This window comes from Ciconia boyciana, chromosome 9 (genome assembly GCF_034638445.1).
Source record: "Ciconia boyciana chromosome 9, ASM3463844v1, whole genome shotgun sequence".
Taxonomy (NCBI): domain Eukaryota; kingdom Metazoa; phylum Chordata; class Aves; order Ciconiiformes; family Ciconiidae; genus Ciconia; species Ciconia boyciana.
The window spans coordinates 43,786,697-43,801,640 of NC_132942.1; the positions used below are offsets into that span (position 1 = coordinate 43,786,697).

General features: G+C 63.0%; 1 protein-coding gene across 1 annotated transcript in view; it reads right to left on the bottom strand.

The window, feature by feature from the left end:
- Positions 1-14,368, bottom strand: part of GSE1 (Gse1 coiled-coil protein) — a 105,061-nt gene extending 90,693 nt beyond the window's left edge. Inside the window, 1 exon segment of the mRNA XM_072872149.1 lies at positions 12,407-14,368. Within this exon segment, the coding sequence (XP_072728250.1) occupies positions 12,407-14,347 (1,941 nt within the window). The 5' untranslated portion in view covers positions 14,348-14,368.
- Between the last annotated feature and the right edge of the window lie 576 nt (positions 14,369-14,944).

Below are 14,944 nucleotides of genomic sequence, written 5' to 3' on the forward strand. Positions count from 1 at the left end.
TTTTCCTTCGCCTGCCTTAACCCCTTCCAGCCCCGGCCCCTCTCCCCAGCGGGACCCGCAGCCCCCAGCCCCACCGTGGAGAGGGACTGGGTGCTGGGGAAAAGCCTCATCCCACCGCCTGCCCGCCCTGCTCCTAGAAACGGGGTGATGGGCAATTGCCCGGCATGAAAACCCGCAGCAAGAGGGTGCACCGGCTGCGCACCGAACCTGCCGCGGTGCTGGGAGGTGACGGGGCTGGCACAGGGCAAAGGGACATTCTGAGGCCACCAAGGAGCAGGATGCCCGGTGCTCCGGGACCATCCCACTTGCTCGCCCCAGGAGATGCAGAGAGGTCCTTGCCCCTGCGACAGAGAGCATCCAAGATGCCCCTTGGCAGAGTGAGGGGACACGGCCACATGTGCTGGGGACACTGTGTCGCCCCAGGGTGGCCGGACCCCCCGCGCAGGGCCAGCCTGGTGGCACGGAGCCATTTAAAGCCCTGAGCACAGCCTCCCCCGTCCCGTTTATGACAGCTTAGCACATCCCAGGCTGCTTCCCACCGGCTCCTCCAGCCCCGTCCCTGCCGGCCATGTAGTGGCGAGGCCAGAAACACGTCCAGAGCCACCACGTACTGCACTGGGGTCTCTTCTCCATCCCCAGGTCACCCCTCGCACCCCAGGATGGGGGACACAGGCCAAGCACTCAACGTCCCCCACTCTGGCAGCATCACACGCTGCTGGGACCCCGTCTCCATTCAGGCCACCACCAATTCCGGGCAGGGTGGGAGGACACCAGGACCCATCCACCCCCTCCCCACCATGGAGGGACGGCCACGTGGGTCAGGACATCCCCTCTGGGCACCCAGCCGAGACCCCCACCCCTCCATTCCCCCCAGCACTGCACCCCAAGTCGTACCCAGAGAAGAAGGAGAGGAGGAGGGAGCGCAGGGAAGGGGCTGCTCCCTCTCTCCATTGGGGGGGCCCTCCCTGCACCCCCACGGTACAAAAGGGCCAAGGCAAGGGGATGGATGGATGGGGAAGAGTTAAACCCTCCCGAGCAAGTCGACGGGGAGGAAAAGTGGAGGGCAAGCGTGTGCTCCCGCCCCGGGAGAGACAAAGCGAGATGCTAGAGCCAAGAGATGAAGGCGAGGATGCGATAAGAGGGGGAGCCGGGGTGTGTGCGCTGGAGCGAGGGAGAGGGGAGGAGGAGGAGGAGAGGTGGGTGATGACCAAAGTCATTGAACATTTTTTGGCACGCCTACCCCCGAGTATCCTGGCCGTTGGCCCAGCTCGGAGCTGAACTTAAACAAACTCCTGTTGCAGCCATCTGCTTGATTTTAAAATAAATCAAACAATCTGTTGAGCCGTGGGTGATCAAATTTCCATCTGTGCGGACGCCTGCTCGCCTCCTCGGAGCCTCCGCTTGCCTCTACCAGCCAAACACTCCTGGCAGCATGTGGCCTCCCTAATTCCTCCAGGAAAGGGAGAAACCGGACCTCCCCCCCGCACCCCGGCCCCCTCCCAGCCCTTCCCCGCCACCCTCCTAACTCAAACCAAGTGCTATTTTTACAGCCACCCACCAAACAGAGACCTATGCTGGGTTTAAACGGGAGGAAAACAGGGCTGGGGGGAGGAGATCCCAAGAGGTCTCGAGCTTCTCCATCGCTGCCCGTGCTGGGGTGGGGGGATTCCTCATCCCATCCCCATCCGTCCCACACGTCCGAGGGAATGCAAAGGAAAAGGACAGCAGCTGCCAGCAGCAGGACCCTGCCTGTCCCGGCACCGGTGACCACGGCACAGAGGCCGTGGGCTAGCCAGAAATAGCAGCTGCGAAGCCAGTGCCGCACGGCTGTCCCCAGGATGGGGACAGCAGGCGCATGTCACCTCCAGCTGTCCAGGGGTGCCCAGGGGTGCTTAGAGGTGCCCAGCTCCCAGCCACCCTGCCTAGCCATCTCATCCAGACAGCATGCTGGCCCTCAAGCCCACCCAAAACCACCCCGTCCTGAGGGTTCCCCCCCTCGTCCAGGAGCAGGAAACCCAAGGGGAAGCAGCACCACTTGCATATTTAGGCACAAGGTCCCCAAAGTGCCAAAAGAGGGGTGGCATCACCCTCCTCCACTGTCTCTTTGGGTGCTGCAAGACCCCAGCTCACCCTGGGCTGCCCTGGCTGCAACCCAGCCACCAGCTCCGCACGTGGGGACCCGTGAGGGAGACGGCACCCACCATACCCATGGCCCCAAACGCCCTCTGATAAGTTGGTCCTTTCTTCAAGCCGGGGTCAACCCTCTGCTGGCATCACCCAGGCTTTGCCCTCCTTTGCCTGGAGCCCTTCCTTCCGCTCCGAGCAGAGGGCACCGGGCATGGGGCCAGCACAGCCAGAAATAGGGCAGCGAGGCAGGGGGAACACAGCAAAGGGACAAAGGGGCGAGCAAAGAGGGAGGAAAACATTGTGCATGAAGGAGAAGGGGGTACAATAAAGGATGGAGCGAGGTTAGGGCTTGCCAGACCCCAGCAGCTTGCATGCAGGAAGGTCAGGTTGCTGAGAGCAAGGGTTGCCCGTGCACGGGGAGGGGAGGAAGGAGGCGAGATGCAGCAGGACTCGCTCCTCCTCAAGGGCTGCAAATACCGGGGTAACGCGCTGCTGAGGGTCCCCATGGCACGGTATTGTGGAAGCAGCAGCGAGGAAGAGGAGGTGCCCGGGGTGCCCAGCACCCAAGCACAGCCCTGCCAGGAGCCCGAGCCAGCGGCAGGGCTGCAGAAGAAACCTCACCCGCGCGGGACTCTGCCAAGCCGAGAGCTGTCCTGGCCAGCCCGGGGCCAGGCTCGCCAAGCCGCTCACTGCTGGAAATAATGGGGAGCCGGGGGGGGGGGGGGGTTTGGGACCAGGGTGGCCCCCACCCTGCCGCAGCCTTGCATGCTTCCCAGTGCACGCTCCTGGGAGGGAGCCACAGGCAGCAAAGGGGTTATACAGCCCCAAGCACCCTGCAAGCAGTGCCCGGGCTCTGGGGATGCAGGATCAGGCCTGAGAGCACGGAGGAGGGGGGGATCAGCAAGGGAAAACCGGCTGGAATAAATAAGTGATGTAGCAGCTTGTGTAACCCCAGTGCATCCCTGTGCCACCAGCCACCCACCCTGGGGACAGCCCCGTGGGAAAACCTGCTCCAGGGGGAGTCCGCATCCCCAACCGGCTGCTCGGGGGGTGGCTGAGACAGGGGGTCCCCCAAAAGCCCCCCCTGCTTTGCAGCAGCTGCACGGAATAAAATCCAGGCACAGCCCCAACAGGATACACGGCATGGAGCAGGTTACACAGCACAAGCAACAGAGGGAAAGGGGAAAAAAAAAAAAAAAACACCCCCACACAACCACCAAACCCCTTTTTGGAAGAGGAAAGGACTGACAGGACCTGGCCGAGAAGCAGGAGAAAGCCCAGATTTCCCAGTTACTGTGCAGATGTTCTGGACTGAAAACAGAAGACGGCAGGAGCGAATTCATCTCCCCCTCCAGAGACGCCGCAGCCAGGGCATCTGGACTCTGTCTGCAGGCAGGAGAGGCGGCTTCCCCCCGCTCCCCGGGGAGCCCTCCGCACCGGGGACAGCTGGGGCACGCCGAGCCCCCCGGGGTGCCACCCAGACCCGAGAGCCGGGGCGGCAGCGGCAGCCAGGGCCCCGTCCCCGCGCTGGGTTGACCTTGGCACGGTTACCTCCCGGGAAAACTGAAGGGCCTTGTCTTCGCCGTGTTTTCACTTCGGGATAACTCATGCTGCCTGCTCCGAGGAGGGGGGAGAAGAGATGGAGAGAAGAAAATGCAGCTGTTTTAGCAGTGAAGACAAGGAGGGAGGGCGGGAGACATATATATATATATATATATATTTATTCCTGGCCAGGGTAATAACTGAAATCACTAGCACTTGATCATCACTCGATGAAAAGCTTCACAGCCGACTGAAGTCAGCCCGCTTCCAGAAACATGCTGCAGGCAGATGGGAGGTGACGGTGGCAATTTGCTGCTCACCCCACACCCTGCACATGGCCCCTGAGATGCCTTGCACAGCTGTCTGTCTGTCCGTCCGTCCCTCCCTGGGTCTGTCCGCCCCGCTGCTGCAAACCACCGAGCGAGAGGCTGACGCCTTGGCTGTCACCAAAATGTTCCCGGCTCCAAGGTCCCTGCCAACAACTGCAGCGTCCTCGTGTTTGGCTCCCTGGGGACCGAGGTGGCTGCCGGTGGCCCCCCCGTAGCCATCAGCTGATGCGCTCCCCCCTTCCAAGGGGGACAAAGCCGGCGGGGACGATCAAAACCATTTTGGAGGGTGAACGGGGGAAACCACCCCCTGCATGGGGCTGCAGCGGAGCCCAGGCTGTGCCATGGGGGTCCCACAGGGACAGGCACCCAGCCCCGGCTGGGGCTCGAAGGGGCAAGATGCCCCCACGATGGAAGTCCCCAGCCCCAAAAGCAGCAGATGCCGGGGACACGCTGGGTGCCAGCCTCGAGGGGGGTCACAGAGGGGCAGGCAGCCCTGGGAACAGACCAGGCTCTGGGCTAAGTCAGCCCCGGCATCGTCCCCGGCTGGAAGCCACCACCGCGCTCCTGCTGTCCGGCCACACCAGGCAGCTGCCTGTCCCCGTGGCGAAGGGGAGATGCTCCTGGCTGCAGGGTCACCACCACCCATCTCCCCTAATGACCTTCCCTTGCATCCCCGCTGCGTCTCAGCCTCGTTTGAGCTCTAAACTGTAAGTCAAAAATTCACTGGGAGGAGCTGGGAGAGAGCATGGGGGGAAAACCAGCCCCTGCAAGCCTGCCTGCCCCCCTCCGCATCCCTCATGGGTGGTGCCAGGACCCTCCCCACGCACCCCCAGCTGAAGCCAGCCCCAAGACCCGGCACCCCACCGCTCACCCCTGCCAGCCACGGCAGCACCGGGCTCTCCCCGGCTACCAGGGCGGGCGACGCCGTGGCTGGCCCTGCCGGAAGCCAGCGGGAAGAGGCAGCACCGGGCCAAACGGTGATTTCCTGAGCTTGTGTGCAAGGGCTTGAATAGCCCCCGGTAAATCCTGCGGCAGGTCCCCGCTGCAACCGGGAATGGCCCCTCCAGCACCGCACCAAAACGCAGCATCTCGACAGCTCTCCGGCTGGTGGGAGCTCCTACACCTGCGGCACGATGGCGCGGACGTCCCCAGCCCCATTTTCCACGTGCCACCGGCGTGCAATGCAAAGCAACCTGGGGCAGCCACGGTGCTCGCCCTGCCCCGGCATGGGTCGCGGCACGCTCGGCACAGGCACCTCGCCGCGGGCCGGCAGGTTACAGAAGGAAAGCCGGGGCAGCTGCTGCTCCGAGTATGCCAGCTCCATGGGTAAACAGATTACTTCAGTCTCCCGAGAGCTACTAAAGCCCGGCAGCACTTGCACTAACATGGAAGGGGGGAGGAAAATAAGGAAAATAAAGAGGGAGAAGCAGTGTCGTATTCATGCCAGGCTGCAAAGTGCACCCAGGTAATGTCCTCCTCCTCCTCCCAGGCCAGCCAAAACTCCCTCCCGCAGCCGTCCCCTTCCTCCCTGCTCTGCTACTGAAGATCCAGGAGGGGAAAAAGTCACGCCGAGGCCAGGCCAGCTGCACAAGGCTGTTTATCCAGCCATGCCGCAGCAAGGCTCGCGTGCGCCGGGGTGGCTGGGGAGGGGGAGAGGCCAGCGGGGCCGCCAGCACCGCGCCGGAGCAGCTGCTCGCCCAGCAGCGGGAGCAAACTGGTTGGCACCGGGGCTCCAGCATCCTCTCCGCAGCACAAGGAGGGGAACGGGGCTCTGCTGGCCGGGAGCGACGCCTTTTGCAAACAGGGGTGCAAGTAAGGAGCACCACTGCATGCCCAAAAACCGGCTGGCACCTGCCGACACACGGTGCTGGCTCTGCAAGGAGCCAAGACACGCTCGAGGCACCGCTGGCACCCACCTTGGCGGTGGGGGGACCCGGAGCTGTCAGAGCCCTGGGCCGGGGCCCAGGAGGATTGCGCTGCTGGAAGGTCTCCCGTTGCCAGCTGCTCACGGCAGAGGAAAGCCCGGCATGGCTGGGAGCCTGCCACCACCGGCCGAGCTCCGGTGGTTCCTCCTCAAGCTCCCACCCTGCTCCCCACGCACCGGGATCCTCCTGCCCCACCACCCTCCTGGTTTTGCCCTTGCAAGATCCCCCCCAGGCCCCCAGCCTGGCAGTCCCCAAGGAGGGCAGTGTCCTTCAACACACCGGAGGGACATTTCCATGCCATCCCTTCAAGCCCAGGACACCGGCGTGCGGCACAGCCCTTTTGCTGCAGGGAGGAAGGGCAACATCTGGCCAGATGCTGTCCAGCAGCACGGGACCAGCGGGAGCTGTTTGGCCAACGGCCCTTTCCCGGGAGCCAGGGACCCTCACGAGCACCCCGCTCTGAGCAACATGTGCCGGCAGGGAGCAAACACAGCCCTCCCCACCCAAAAACAGCATGGGCACCCATCAGGGTGCAAACAGGCTCCTGGCAAACCAGCTGTGCTCTGCGCCCAGGCGCTCCCCAAAACCTCACAGGTCCCCAAAACCTGCTCAGGAGATGGAGACATCTCCTTGGCCCCAGCTCAGCCCCCGAGGACGACGGCAGCGAGGGCGTTGGCACAGGACCTAGCTGGTGCACCGGGGCGCAGAGGACAGTGAAAAGCCGGCTCCTGCCATCACCAACATGGTTGCAAAACCAGGCACCCGCTCTGCTACTGCGGGGAGGTTCCTCCTCGCTGGGAAGCAGCCGAAGAGTATCCCGGGCTGCCCTCTGCGACCGTGCTTCGCAGATGGCTGACATAGGCCAAGTATCTGGACAAAACATCTGTCCGCCCGCAACAGCCAGAGCTCTCCATCCCTCTACCCCATCTCCTGACTTGGCCGCAGCTTCCCACGAGGCGCACAGGGAGGCTGCTGCAAGATGCTCCAGCGGTTGCGAAAGCGTTTTCACTGCAGGGGACCAGAGCGCGGCCGGTCCCTCTCCCCATGGGTGCTGCGGGGGGTATTGCAGGGGGGTGCAGGCAGGGTTTCCTGGGCAGCACACATTTCAGGCCAGCGTTTTTGGCAGGTGCCTGCAGAAGAGAGACAGCGCTCGAGCTGCCAGTCCTCCGCTGCTGCTTTTGGGAAAGGCAGAGAGAAGGCAAGGGGCGGGGGGGAGCGGGTAAAAAATAAATATATAGCAGCCAGCTGGTGAGCTGTGGAGTCAGCACAAGGTCTGGAGGACACGGCGGCTGGCAGCAGTGCGGGAGCCCTGGTATTTTGGACAGCTGGTACAGCAAGGTCAGCCTGGCCAAAGCAAAAGGCCCCTTTGCCGTTCCCCCCCGCTGTGATTGAAGGACACGCACCCCCGGCCGGAGACCCCGGGGGGACAAGCCACCAGCCCATGGGGTGACCACCAGCCCATGGGGTGACTCTGAAACAACCTAAGCGGCGGGTGAGGATGAGGAGGGATGGAGGGAGAGAGGGGCGCGGGTTTCCAGCCTGGCTGGGTACATACCAAACCCGCCCTGACCTGACCTCATCGGCAGGAAAAAGCAAGCGGCACATTTTCCTCGTGTTGTTGCTTTGTTTGCCATCTGGGAACACGATCCTGCGGGAGGCCGTGCCCCAAGACATGAAGTCATATCATGATTATATTGCCACCTCCGTGCCGGGATTGAGATCTCATCTGAAAATGCCAGACCCGGTCGGTGTTAGCCGCAGCAGGCGCTGCGGAGGAAGCTGCTTTGCTGAAAGGCAACGCGAGCCTCGCTAAAAACATCTTTACATAGACATATGCTGCAAACAAACCAGGTTTATCCCAATAAAGTTGGCTTAAAATACCTCGGCCTGATTTTGCTCTGTGGCTGCTAGAATTAATGATGGCAAAAACTGGCACAAGCACAGATATAATCGCCAAAACCAAGCCGAGCTGGAAGCCAAAAAATTGAGATGAGTGAGACCGGCTCTGCTCCTCCTCTACATTTAAGGGACCAGCAGAAGCCTGACGCAGCCCATGCCACCCTTCTGGAGCCCACACATGAAGCTCGGGCTGGGGACGCGCAGAGGAGCCATCAGCTTGGCAGAGAAAGTGCAACCACCCGAAACACCGCCAGTCGCCAGAAGGTTTTTGGTTTGCTTCAAAATTAATAAAAGATGCAAACAAGCCAGAGGTCCTGCCTGCCCGGCCATGACCTGGGACCCTTCCTACGCAGGCTTCTTATTTCTCATGCTGCGATACAGCTGAATATCTGTACCCTCACCGGGAACACGGCCCGGTGCAATGCATGAAGGTCAGGCGTCACCCTCCACCTCCTGGGTTTGCTTTCGTGGCATCCAGGAGTTTCTGCTGCTGCTCAGCATCAATGGGACAAGGTTTCATTGAGAACACAAGAGCTCTTTGATGTTTGCCCAAAACCTTTTCCAAAAGGCAAAAAGAAAATGCTCACCAACAGCTGTAAGCTCAACATAGCGTTTTGGAAATGCAGCATGACCTTTGGAGCTTGTAACCTGAAAAAAGGGGCCAAATCCCCAGGTGAGCCAACACCACCGCTGCCGAGCAATAAATGCAGCGGACTCGGCCTCATGAGTCTGACTGTGCCCTGTCAGGCACGGCCCCACGCAATGAGATCCAAGCGACCCCCACAAAGCAGGAACAGGACACCGAAAACCCTGGGCGACGCTCAGAAACCAGCCTGAGGACAGGGTTGGAGACGCAGCAGCAAGTTCTGGGTCCTCCCAAGGAGTGGGATGGCACCAGCTGCAGATTTTGCACGGTGCCTTGCAGCACCCAAAGGAAACTTGAACAGCTTTGCTCGAGTTATGGTGGGATTCGAGAGCTTTCCCGAAACCTGAACGTATCTGCAGAAAGTTGCATGCAGGGGAAAAAAGCCAAACCAATGGAGCTCACTTTTACAGGTACGTAACTGCAGCGAGGGTGGTGACAGGCAAAGATGGGAAAAGTCAGAAAGGCAGGGGAAGCTTTTTCCAGTGCTGGCAGAGAAAAAGGATCGGAGCAGGCACAGAAAACCCCAGCCAGGTCGAGCACAAGCAGCCCTTGACCTGGGACCACCAGCGATGCAGCACTTTGCCCCTTTAGAGAGGGCAGGAGGGCTCGAGGGACGGCTTCAGAGGCCTCTTCAGCAGGTACAGCCGGCCGGGGACGCGGGTCAGCATCACCTCTGGACACCGGCCAAGCCTGGGCGTTTTATGGCTTATTCAAAGCAATCGGCCTCAACACCTGCTCCGCTCGCAGCGGCTGCCTGTCCCTCGGCTCCTCCCGGCCGGGCTCGACGGTGGGATGCACAGGCAGTTTCTCCGGATCAGGAGGACGAGCCATCATACCTGGTGGCAGCAGCCACCCCAAAGCCAGGAGCCCTGCACCGATGGGTGCATAGACCTACACAGGTCCCCCTTTGCAAGGGGCACAGCTGGAAAGAAGATGCATTCTCTCCGCACACATCTGCACACCTTGGAGGGGACCAAGGGTGACAAGCCAAAGGACACCCATGCTGGGGCACCCTTACCAAAGCTCAGCATTGCCATTTTTTCTTTGGTGGGAGGACCCAAACCCATCCCACACAAGCCAACACAAGCAGAGGGGCTGCCACAGAAACCCTGCTAGGCAGAGCTTACCTCCAGGAGAGCCTCCTGCAGCAGGCAGGCCCACAGGCACCTGCATGGAGCATCACCCACCCCACTGCAGAAGCCCCACTCCACCCAAAATACCACAGCCTCCACCCTCCCAATGAGCCTCAGATGTGGGGTTCCCTCGTTAGCACCTCCAAGCTGTTATAGAGAGGACCCGAGCCCCATCTTGCTCTTGCTGCCCTGCTAAGAGAGGGGGATATGGGGGTGTCTGGTGGCATTTCGTGCATTTACCCAGTGCCTCAAACTTGGAGCCATCCAGGTCAACCACCTGCAAGCAGGACAGTAGCAAACCACCAGCTCTGCGTGCAGGGGTTGTCAATCCCCGGCGTGTGAAAAAGCATGTGCATTCAAAAAATGAAGTTGCAGAGCTGCAGGGAGGAACGGGGAGATGGTTTTAACCCCTCGGGCTCATTCCTCCCTGCCTGGTCCCACTTGAACAGGGACCCGGGTGTCAGACAAGAGTGAAAGGCTCATCCGGGGTGACTTTCAGCAGCAAGCGTGCCTGAACGAGGGTACAGTTAAATTAGCCAAGCACCCTACCCAAGCATTAAGCCGTGTTTTAAATAACCTTCACATCTGTGAGGTCTCAGCCTGATGGGAAGCATCAGGAGACGGAAGGGACCTTCTGGCCAGCCAGAGTGACAACCAGGACACAGCAGAGCCCAGCAAAGTGAAACGGGCCGTGCCCCCCCCAGGCAGCTCCCCATGGAAGAGCTCTGCCTTGCCTCCTGCCACCCTGCCCGTTGTAGCAGCCCCTTAATTTGCTCATTAGCAAACCCAGGAACAAGAGGGAGGAACTGAATAGCATCCCTTCCCCAGGACACCCTCTGCGTCCTCCTCCTCCTCCTCCCCCTCCGTCTTTCATAGCCCCACACAAAAGCTTTTCAGAGCCGCTCGGTCGGAGACGGGGCTGCAGGCAGGAGCCCAAGTGGGAGTTTGGGGCTGGGGCCAGCGAGGATGAGGACTGGTGCCCGGGCTCCGAGGGGACGCTAACGAACCCTGCAGGAAGCAACCCTGAGCACCCAACGCTGGCATCTGAGCTGCGACAGAATTGCTGTCCATAACGTCCCCATGACATGGCCTGGGGACGCTAATGGGGCAGAGGCATGAAACACCGGCTGGGGACATGCGGATGCTGTCCCCTTCATCAGCTGCGCCCACCCGGGCTCTGCTGGAGCATCACCCCCCAGGTTAGCACCGCGGGATGCTCGACTGACTCCCGAGCCCTCCACGGCCACCAGTCAGCAAGGGCTCCGGCACCCCACAAATGCCAACAGACCAGGGGACGGACAGACGGGCAGCGTGGCCGTGACCACATGGGCATCGCAACCCACGCAGCCCCGCACCAGCTCCGACATCCAGAAAGTCTCCACCATCTCAGACCCCTCCGCACACCGCAAGTCGTGTTTGCTGGAAGCAGACTCCCACGCGGGCGAGCCTGAAAATAAATCATCTGCATCCACAAATGACCTGCAATGACGTCGGGGCCGTCTGGCTCGGGCCGATGAAGCCTGGGGGAAACCGCCCGAAAGCAATGGCTTCTGGAGAATTCCCATCACCGGTGCCAACCTAACCTCCCATGCCATCCTGGCACTCTCCGCACCGGCACCACGCACCGACCCTCCAGTGCGTGCAGCTCCTGCCCGGTGGCTTTCCAAGCAGTGTCCCCCCAGCCTGGGAACCAGCACGGCTGAACGGAAAATTATATTTGTAACCAGCCAAGGAAGAGTGACCGGAGAGAAAAGGAGCGCTGTCTTGGAAGGGCTGGTTTATATTTCTAAAAAAAATGCCAGCACTTCGGAGAGCCGCAGGGTTCTGGCTAGGAACAGAGCTGAAAGGCTTTGAAAACAAACTCGGGGATTTAGGATACTGGCATTTTACGGAGTCCAGCCTGGGGCCTGGTTTGCAGGTACAGAGCAGCAGCTCTGCAGCACACTCCTGCAAGCTGGAAATTTGGGGGTAAAAGCAGTTATTTCCCTATCCCACAAGAAAGGCAAGCCTGCGACTAGTAAACCTTTGCTCTGCCGTGCTGCTTTCTAGGTGATGCCCCCGAAGCACCCTGCGTAACCCCGGCAGGAGGAGCAGACAAGAGCAACCGTGGAAACTGGCAGCACCTGGGCGATGGCACCCACGACACCCTTCAGGGCTGCAGGGCTTGGCGCAGGGGGCTGGAGGCATGGGGGGATGCTGCCTGGGGGTCCCTCGCTGCCGGATAACCAGAGCAGCACAGGTGGGGGGCACCCAGCCCCGAGCCTGCACATCTGCTCCCCGGCTGCACGACGGGCTGGGGTTTCTCCAAGGGGAAACCCTTCGATTAAGGCACCTTATAAAACCGGAGATAACTTGGGAAGTTTCCTACGGCGGCGGAGGCCACGCGCTCCTTCGAGCTTCCCGAGGATGCTGCGGCGGTGGGCAGGCCAGGCAGCCCTCCCTCCCCTCCGGCACCTCTGATCACCCTTGACGGCGAGCGGTACGGGATCAGGGTTTCCTCCGTGCTGGCCCCCACCTCCCTCACGCAGGGCTGCGAGCAAGCAGGCGCCAGTAACACAGATACACGCTTCTGCAACAGGACAGGTCTTGGCTCTCCCCACCTCTTGGAAGGATTTTTATCCGTTCCTTTGCAGCTTGACAGCTCCAAAAGTTCATTGCTAAAGGCACCCCATCCATTAGCGTTCGCCCCCAGGGACCAGACCCAAAAGGAGAGCATCCATCTATGTCACCGCTCTACCTCCTCCTCGATGCCAGAAGTGGAAAACGCCGGGAGGGGAGGGATGGGGTCCGGGCCAACCGCCTTACCTTGGGGAGGAGAGCCGGGGGTGCCGCCGCCAGCAGCTCCGGCGGAGTCATGCTCTTGCCGGCCAGGACCACGGCACCACACTCGGCACAGGCGCCGATGGTCAGCTGCTTCCCATCATCCACCAGCAAGCTGTTGGCCACGCGGAGGGTGTAGAGGAAGACGGGGAGCCTGGCCACTTGAACCGCTTTTAATCCAAGGCATCGCTTCTTCTCCTGCCGGCAGAAGAAGCAGACGAAGGTCTCCACTTTGTATTGCCGGGACCAGGCGCTGCTGGGGTGGTGGGAGTTCCTGCCCTCGTGCTGCAGCCACTGCCCCAGCAGGTCATGGTAGCAGAGGACACAGGTGGCCACCAGCCCGGTTGAGTCGGCCGGTCTGGCCCGCGGGGCGGGTGGGTAGACCGTCAGGAAGGGGAAAAAGGGCTCCTTCTCTCCGAATCGCCCCGGCGGGTTGACGTTGAGCTGGAACTCTTTGCCGGCTCCCAGCTCGGCCCCGCAGATGTAGCAGACGGAGGTGGGACCGGGCTTGACAGCGGGGTGGCCGGCCAGGCCGCCGGGGTCACCGGCAGAGAAGACCTGGTGGTACCTCCCCAGGAAGCTCTGCACCGAGGTGATGAGCTCCTCGTTGTGGCAGGCCCTGTACATGGCCCACAGGTCCTGCAAGACCCCGAAGCACTTGCGGCAGCTGCTCACCTCCCAGTGCTTGTTCAGCCCCTTGGCGCTGGGCGGGCAAGGCAGGAGGCTGAGGAAGGGGAAATGCATGGTGCTCTTCGCATTGCCGTTGGTGATCTTGGCCGCCACCGGCCTCGCCTCCTTGCCGCACTCCTCCCCGCAGAGGTAGCAAGCCTCGGGTGCCGGCGGGGCGCCCGCCCCATCCTCCTTCAGCCCTCGCCGGCCCTTGGCGGGCATGGCCCCGGCGTTGAGGGGCACCACGTAGAGCCGCTGCAGCACGGGCACGTTGGCCAACTCGAAGCTTTGCCACTGCTGCATGAGAGAGGCGAAGCAGCAGGGACACACCAGGGTGCTGCCGGCGGGCGAGAGGGGCTGGGCACCCGGCGGGGGGCTGTGCAGCCAGAGGAAGGGGAAGAAGGGTGCCGGCGAGGTCTTCTCCTGCTTCTGCACGTGGACGCGGTGCTGGGCGGTGGGTGACAAGGGGCTGCCGCAGATGTAGCAGGCGGTGCCCGATGCCCAAGCGGGCCGCTCGCTGCCTTCCTCCTCCTCCTCCTCCTCCTCCTCCTCCTCGCTGGTGATGTTGATCTCGCTGTCCTCCGAGGAGCAGCAGGGCGGCCCCCGCTTGCCCGCCGCCGCCGGGGGGGTCCGCGCCGCGCCGCCCGCCCCCTCGGGCTCCGAGAGGGGCTCGGCGTCGGAGAGCTCGGAGAGGTCGGAGCCGGCTGCCGGCCCTTCCTCCTCCTCCTCTTCCTCCTCCTCCTCCTCCTCCTCCTCCTCCTGGCCGGCGGGGCGGCGCGGCGGCGCGGCGGGGTCCCAGCCCGTCGCCCCCCGCCGCAGCCCGGCTCCCCCCGCCGCCGCCGCCGCCGCCGCCGCCTCGCACTGATGGGGCCGCTTGAGCCAGTACATGCGCTTCTCCACCGGCGTGCGGCTGCGCTCGAAGGAGTCCCACTGCTCGCCCAGGAAGCAGCGGCAGACGGCGCAGACCAAGGCGCAGCCCTCCGCCGAGACGGCGCGGGCGCCGGGCGCCGGCTCCTGGTGCTGGAGGAAGGGGAAGAAGGGTCGGTGGTCGCGGGGGGGCCGCACTTGAAGCTTTAGCTCTTTGCCGCGGCTGATGCCGCCGCCGCAGATGAAGCAGCAGAGCGGAGGCGCCGGGGGTTGCGGAGCCCCGGGGCCGCCCGCCACCGCCGCTTCGCCGGCCGCCAGCGCGGCCATCAGCCGCTGCTTGCGGGAGAGCGGCGCCGCCGCCGCCGCCGCCCCCGGCCCCGCCGCGCTCATCGCCGCCCCCGGCTCATCCCGCGGCTCCGCCGGACACGCAGGCTCGGGGGGCGGGTTTGCGGAGCGCTCCCCCCCCCCCCCCACCCCGCCCGCTGCCGCCCGCCTCCTCCCGCCGCGGAGAAGGCACCGAGAAAGCAAAAAAAAAAAAAAAACCAAAACCAACCCAACCCAACAACAAAAAATATCCCCAACCAACCACCACCACCACAAAAACGGAATAAAAGTTCGGTGCGAAAGTTTGGGTCCCGCCGGCGGCGCGGAGGAAGGGCGGCTGCCCGCCGCCTCCCGGCCCCGGCGCCCCCGGCCCGGCTCCTCCCCGGCCCCCCCGCCGCCGCCGCCGCCACCGGCCCGGGAGGGGGGAGCCGGGGGGAGGAACGAGTGGCTGCTGCCGCCCCCCCCTGCCCGCCCGGGCGGCTGGGGGCTGCGGCAGCCGCCGCGGGGGGTGCAGAGGGAGCCCACGGCGCGCGGGGGGGGGGGGTATTTACAAACCCACCCCACCGAGGGGGGTTTATAACCGGCCCCACGCGGGGATTCGCGCACCAGCCCCCCCGGCGGGGCGGCCCGCGCGCGTGGTTCCCTCCCTCTCCATCACGGCTG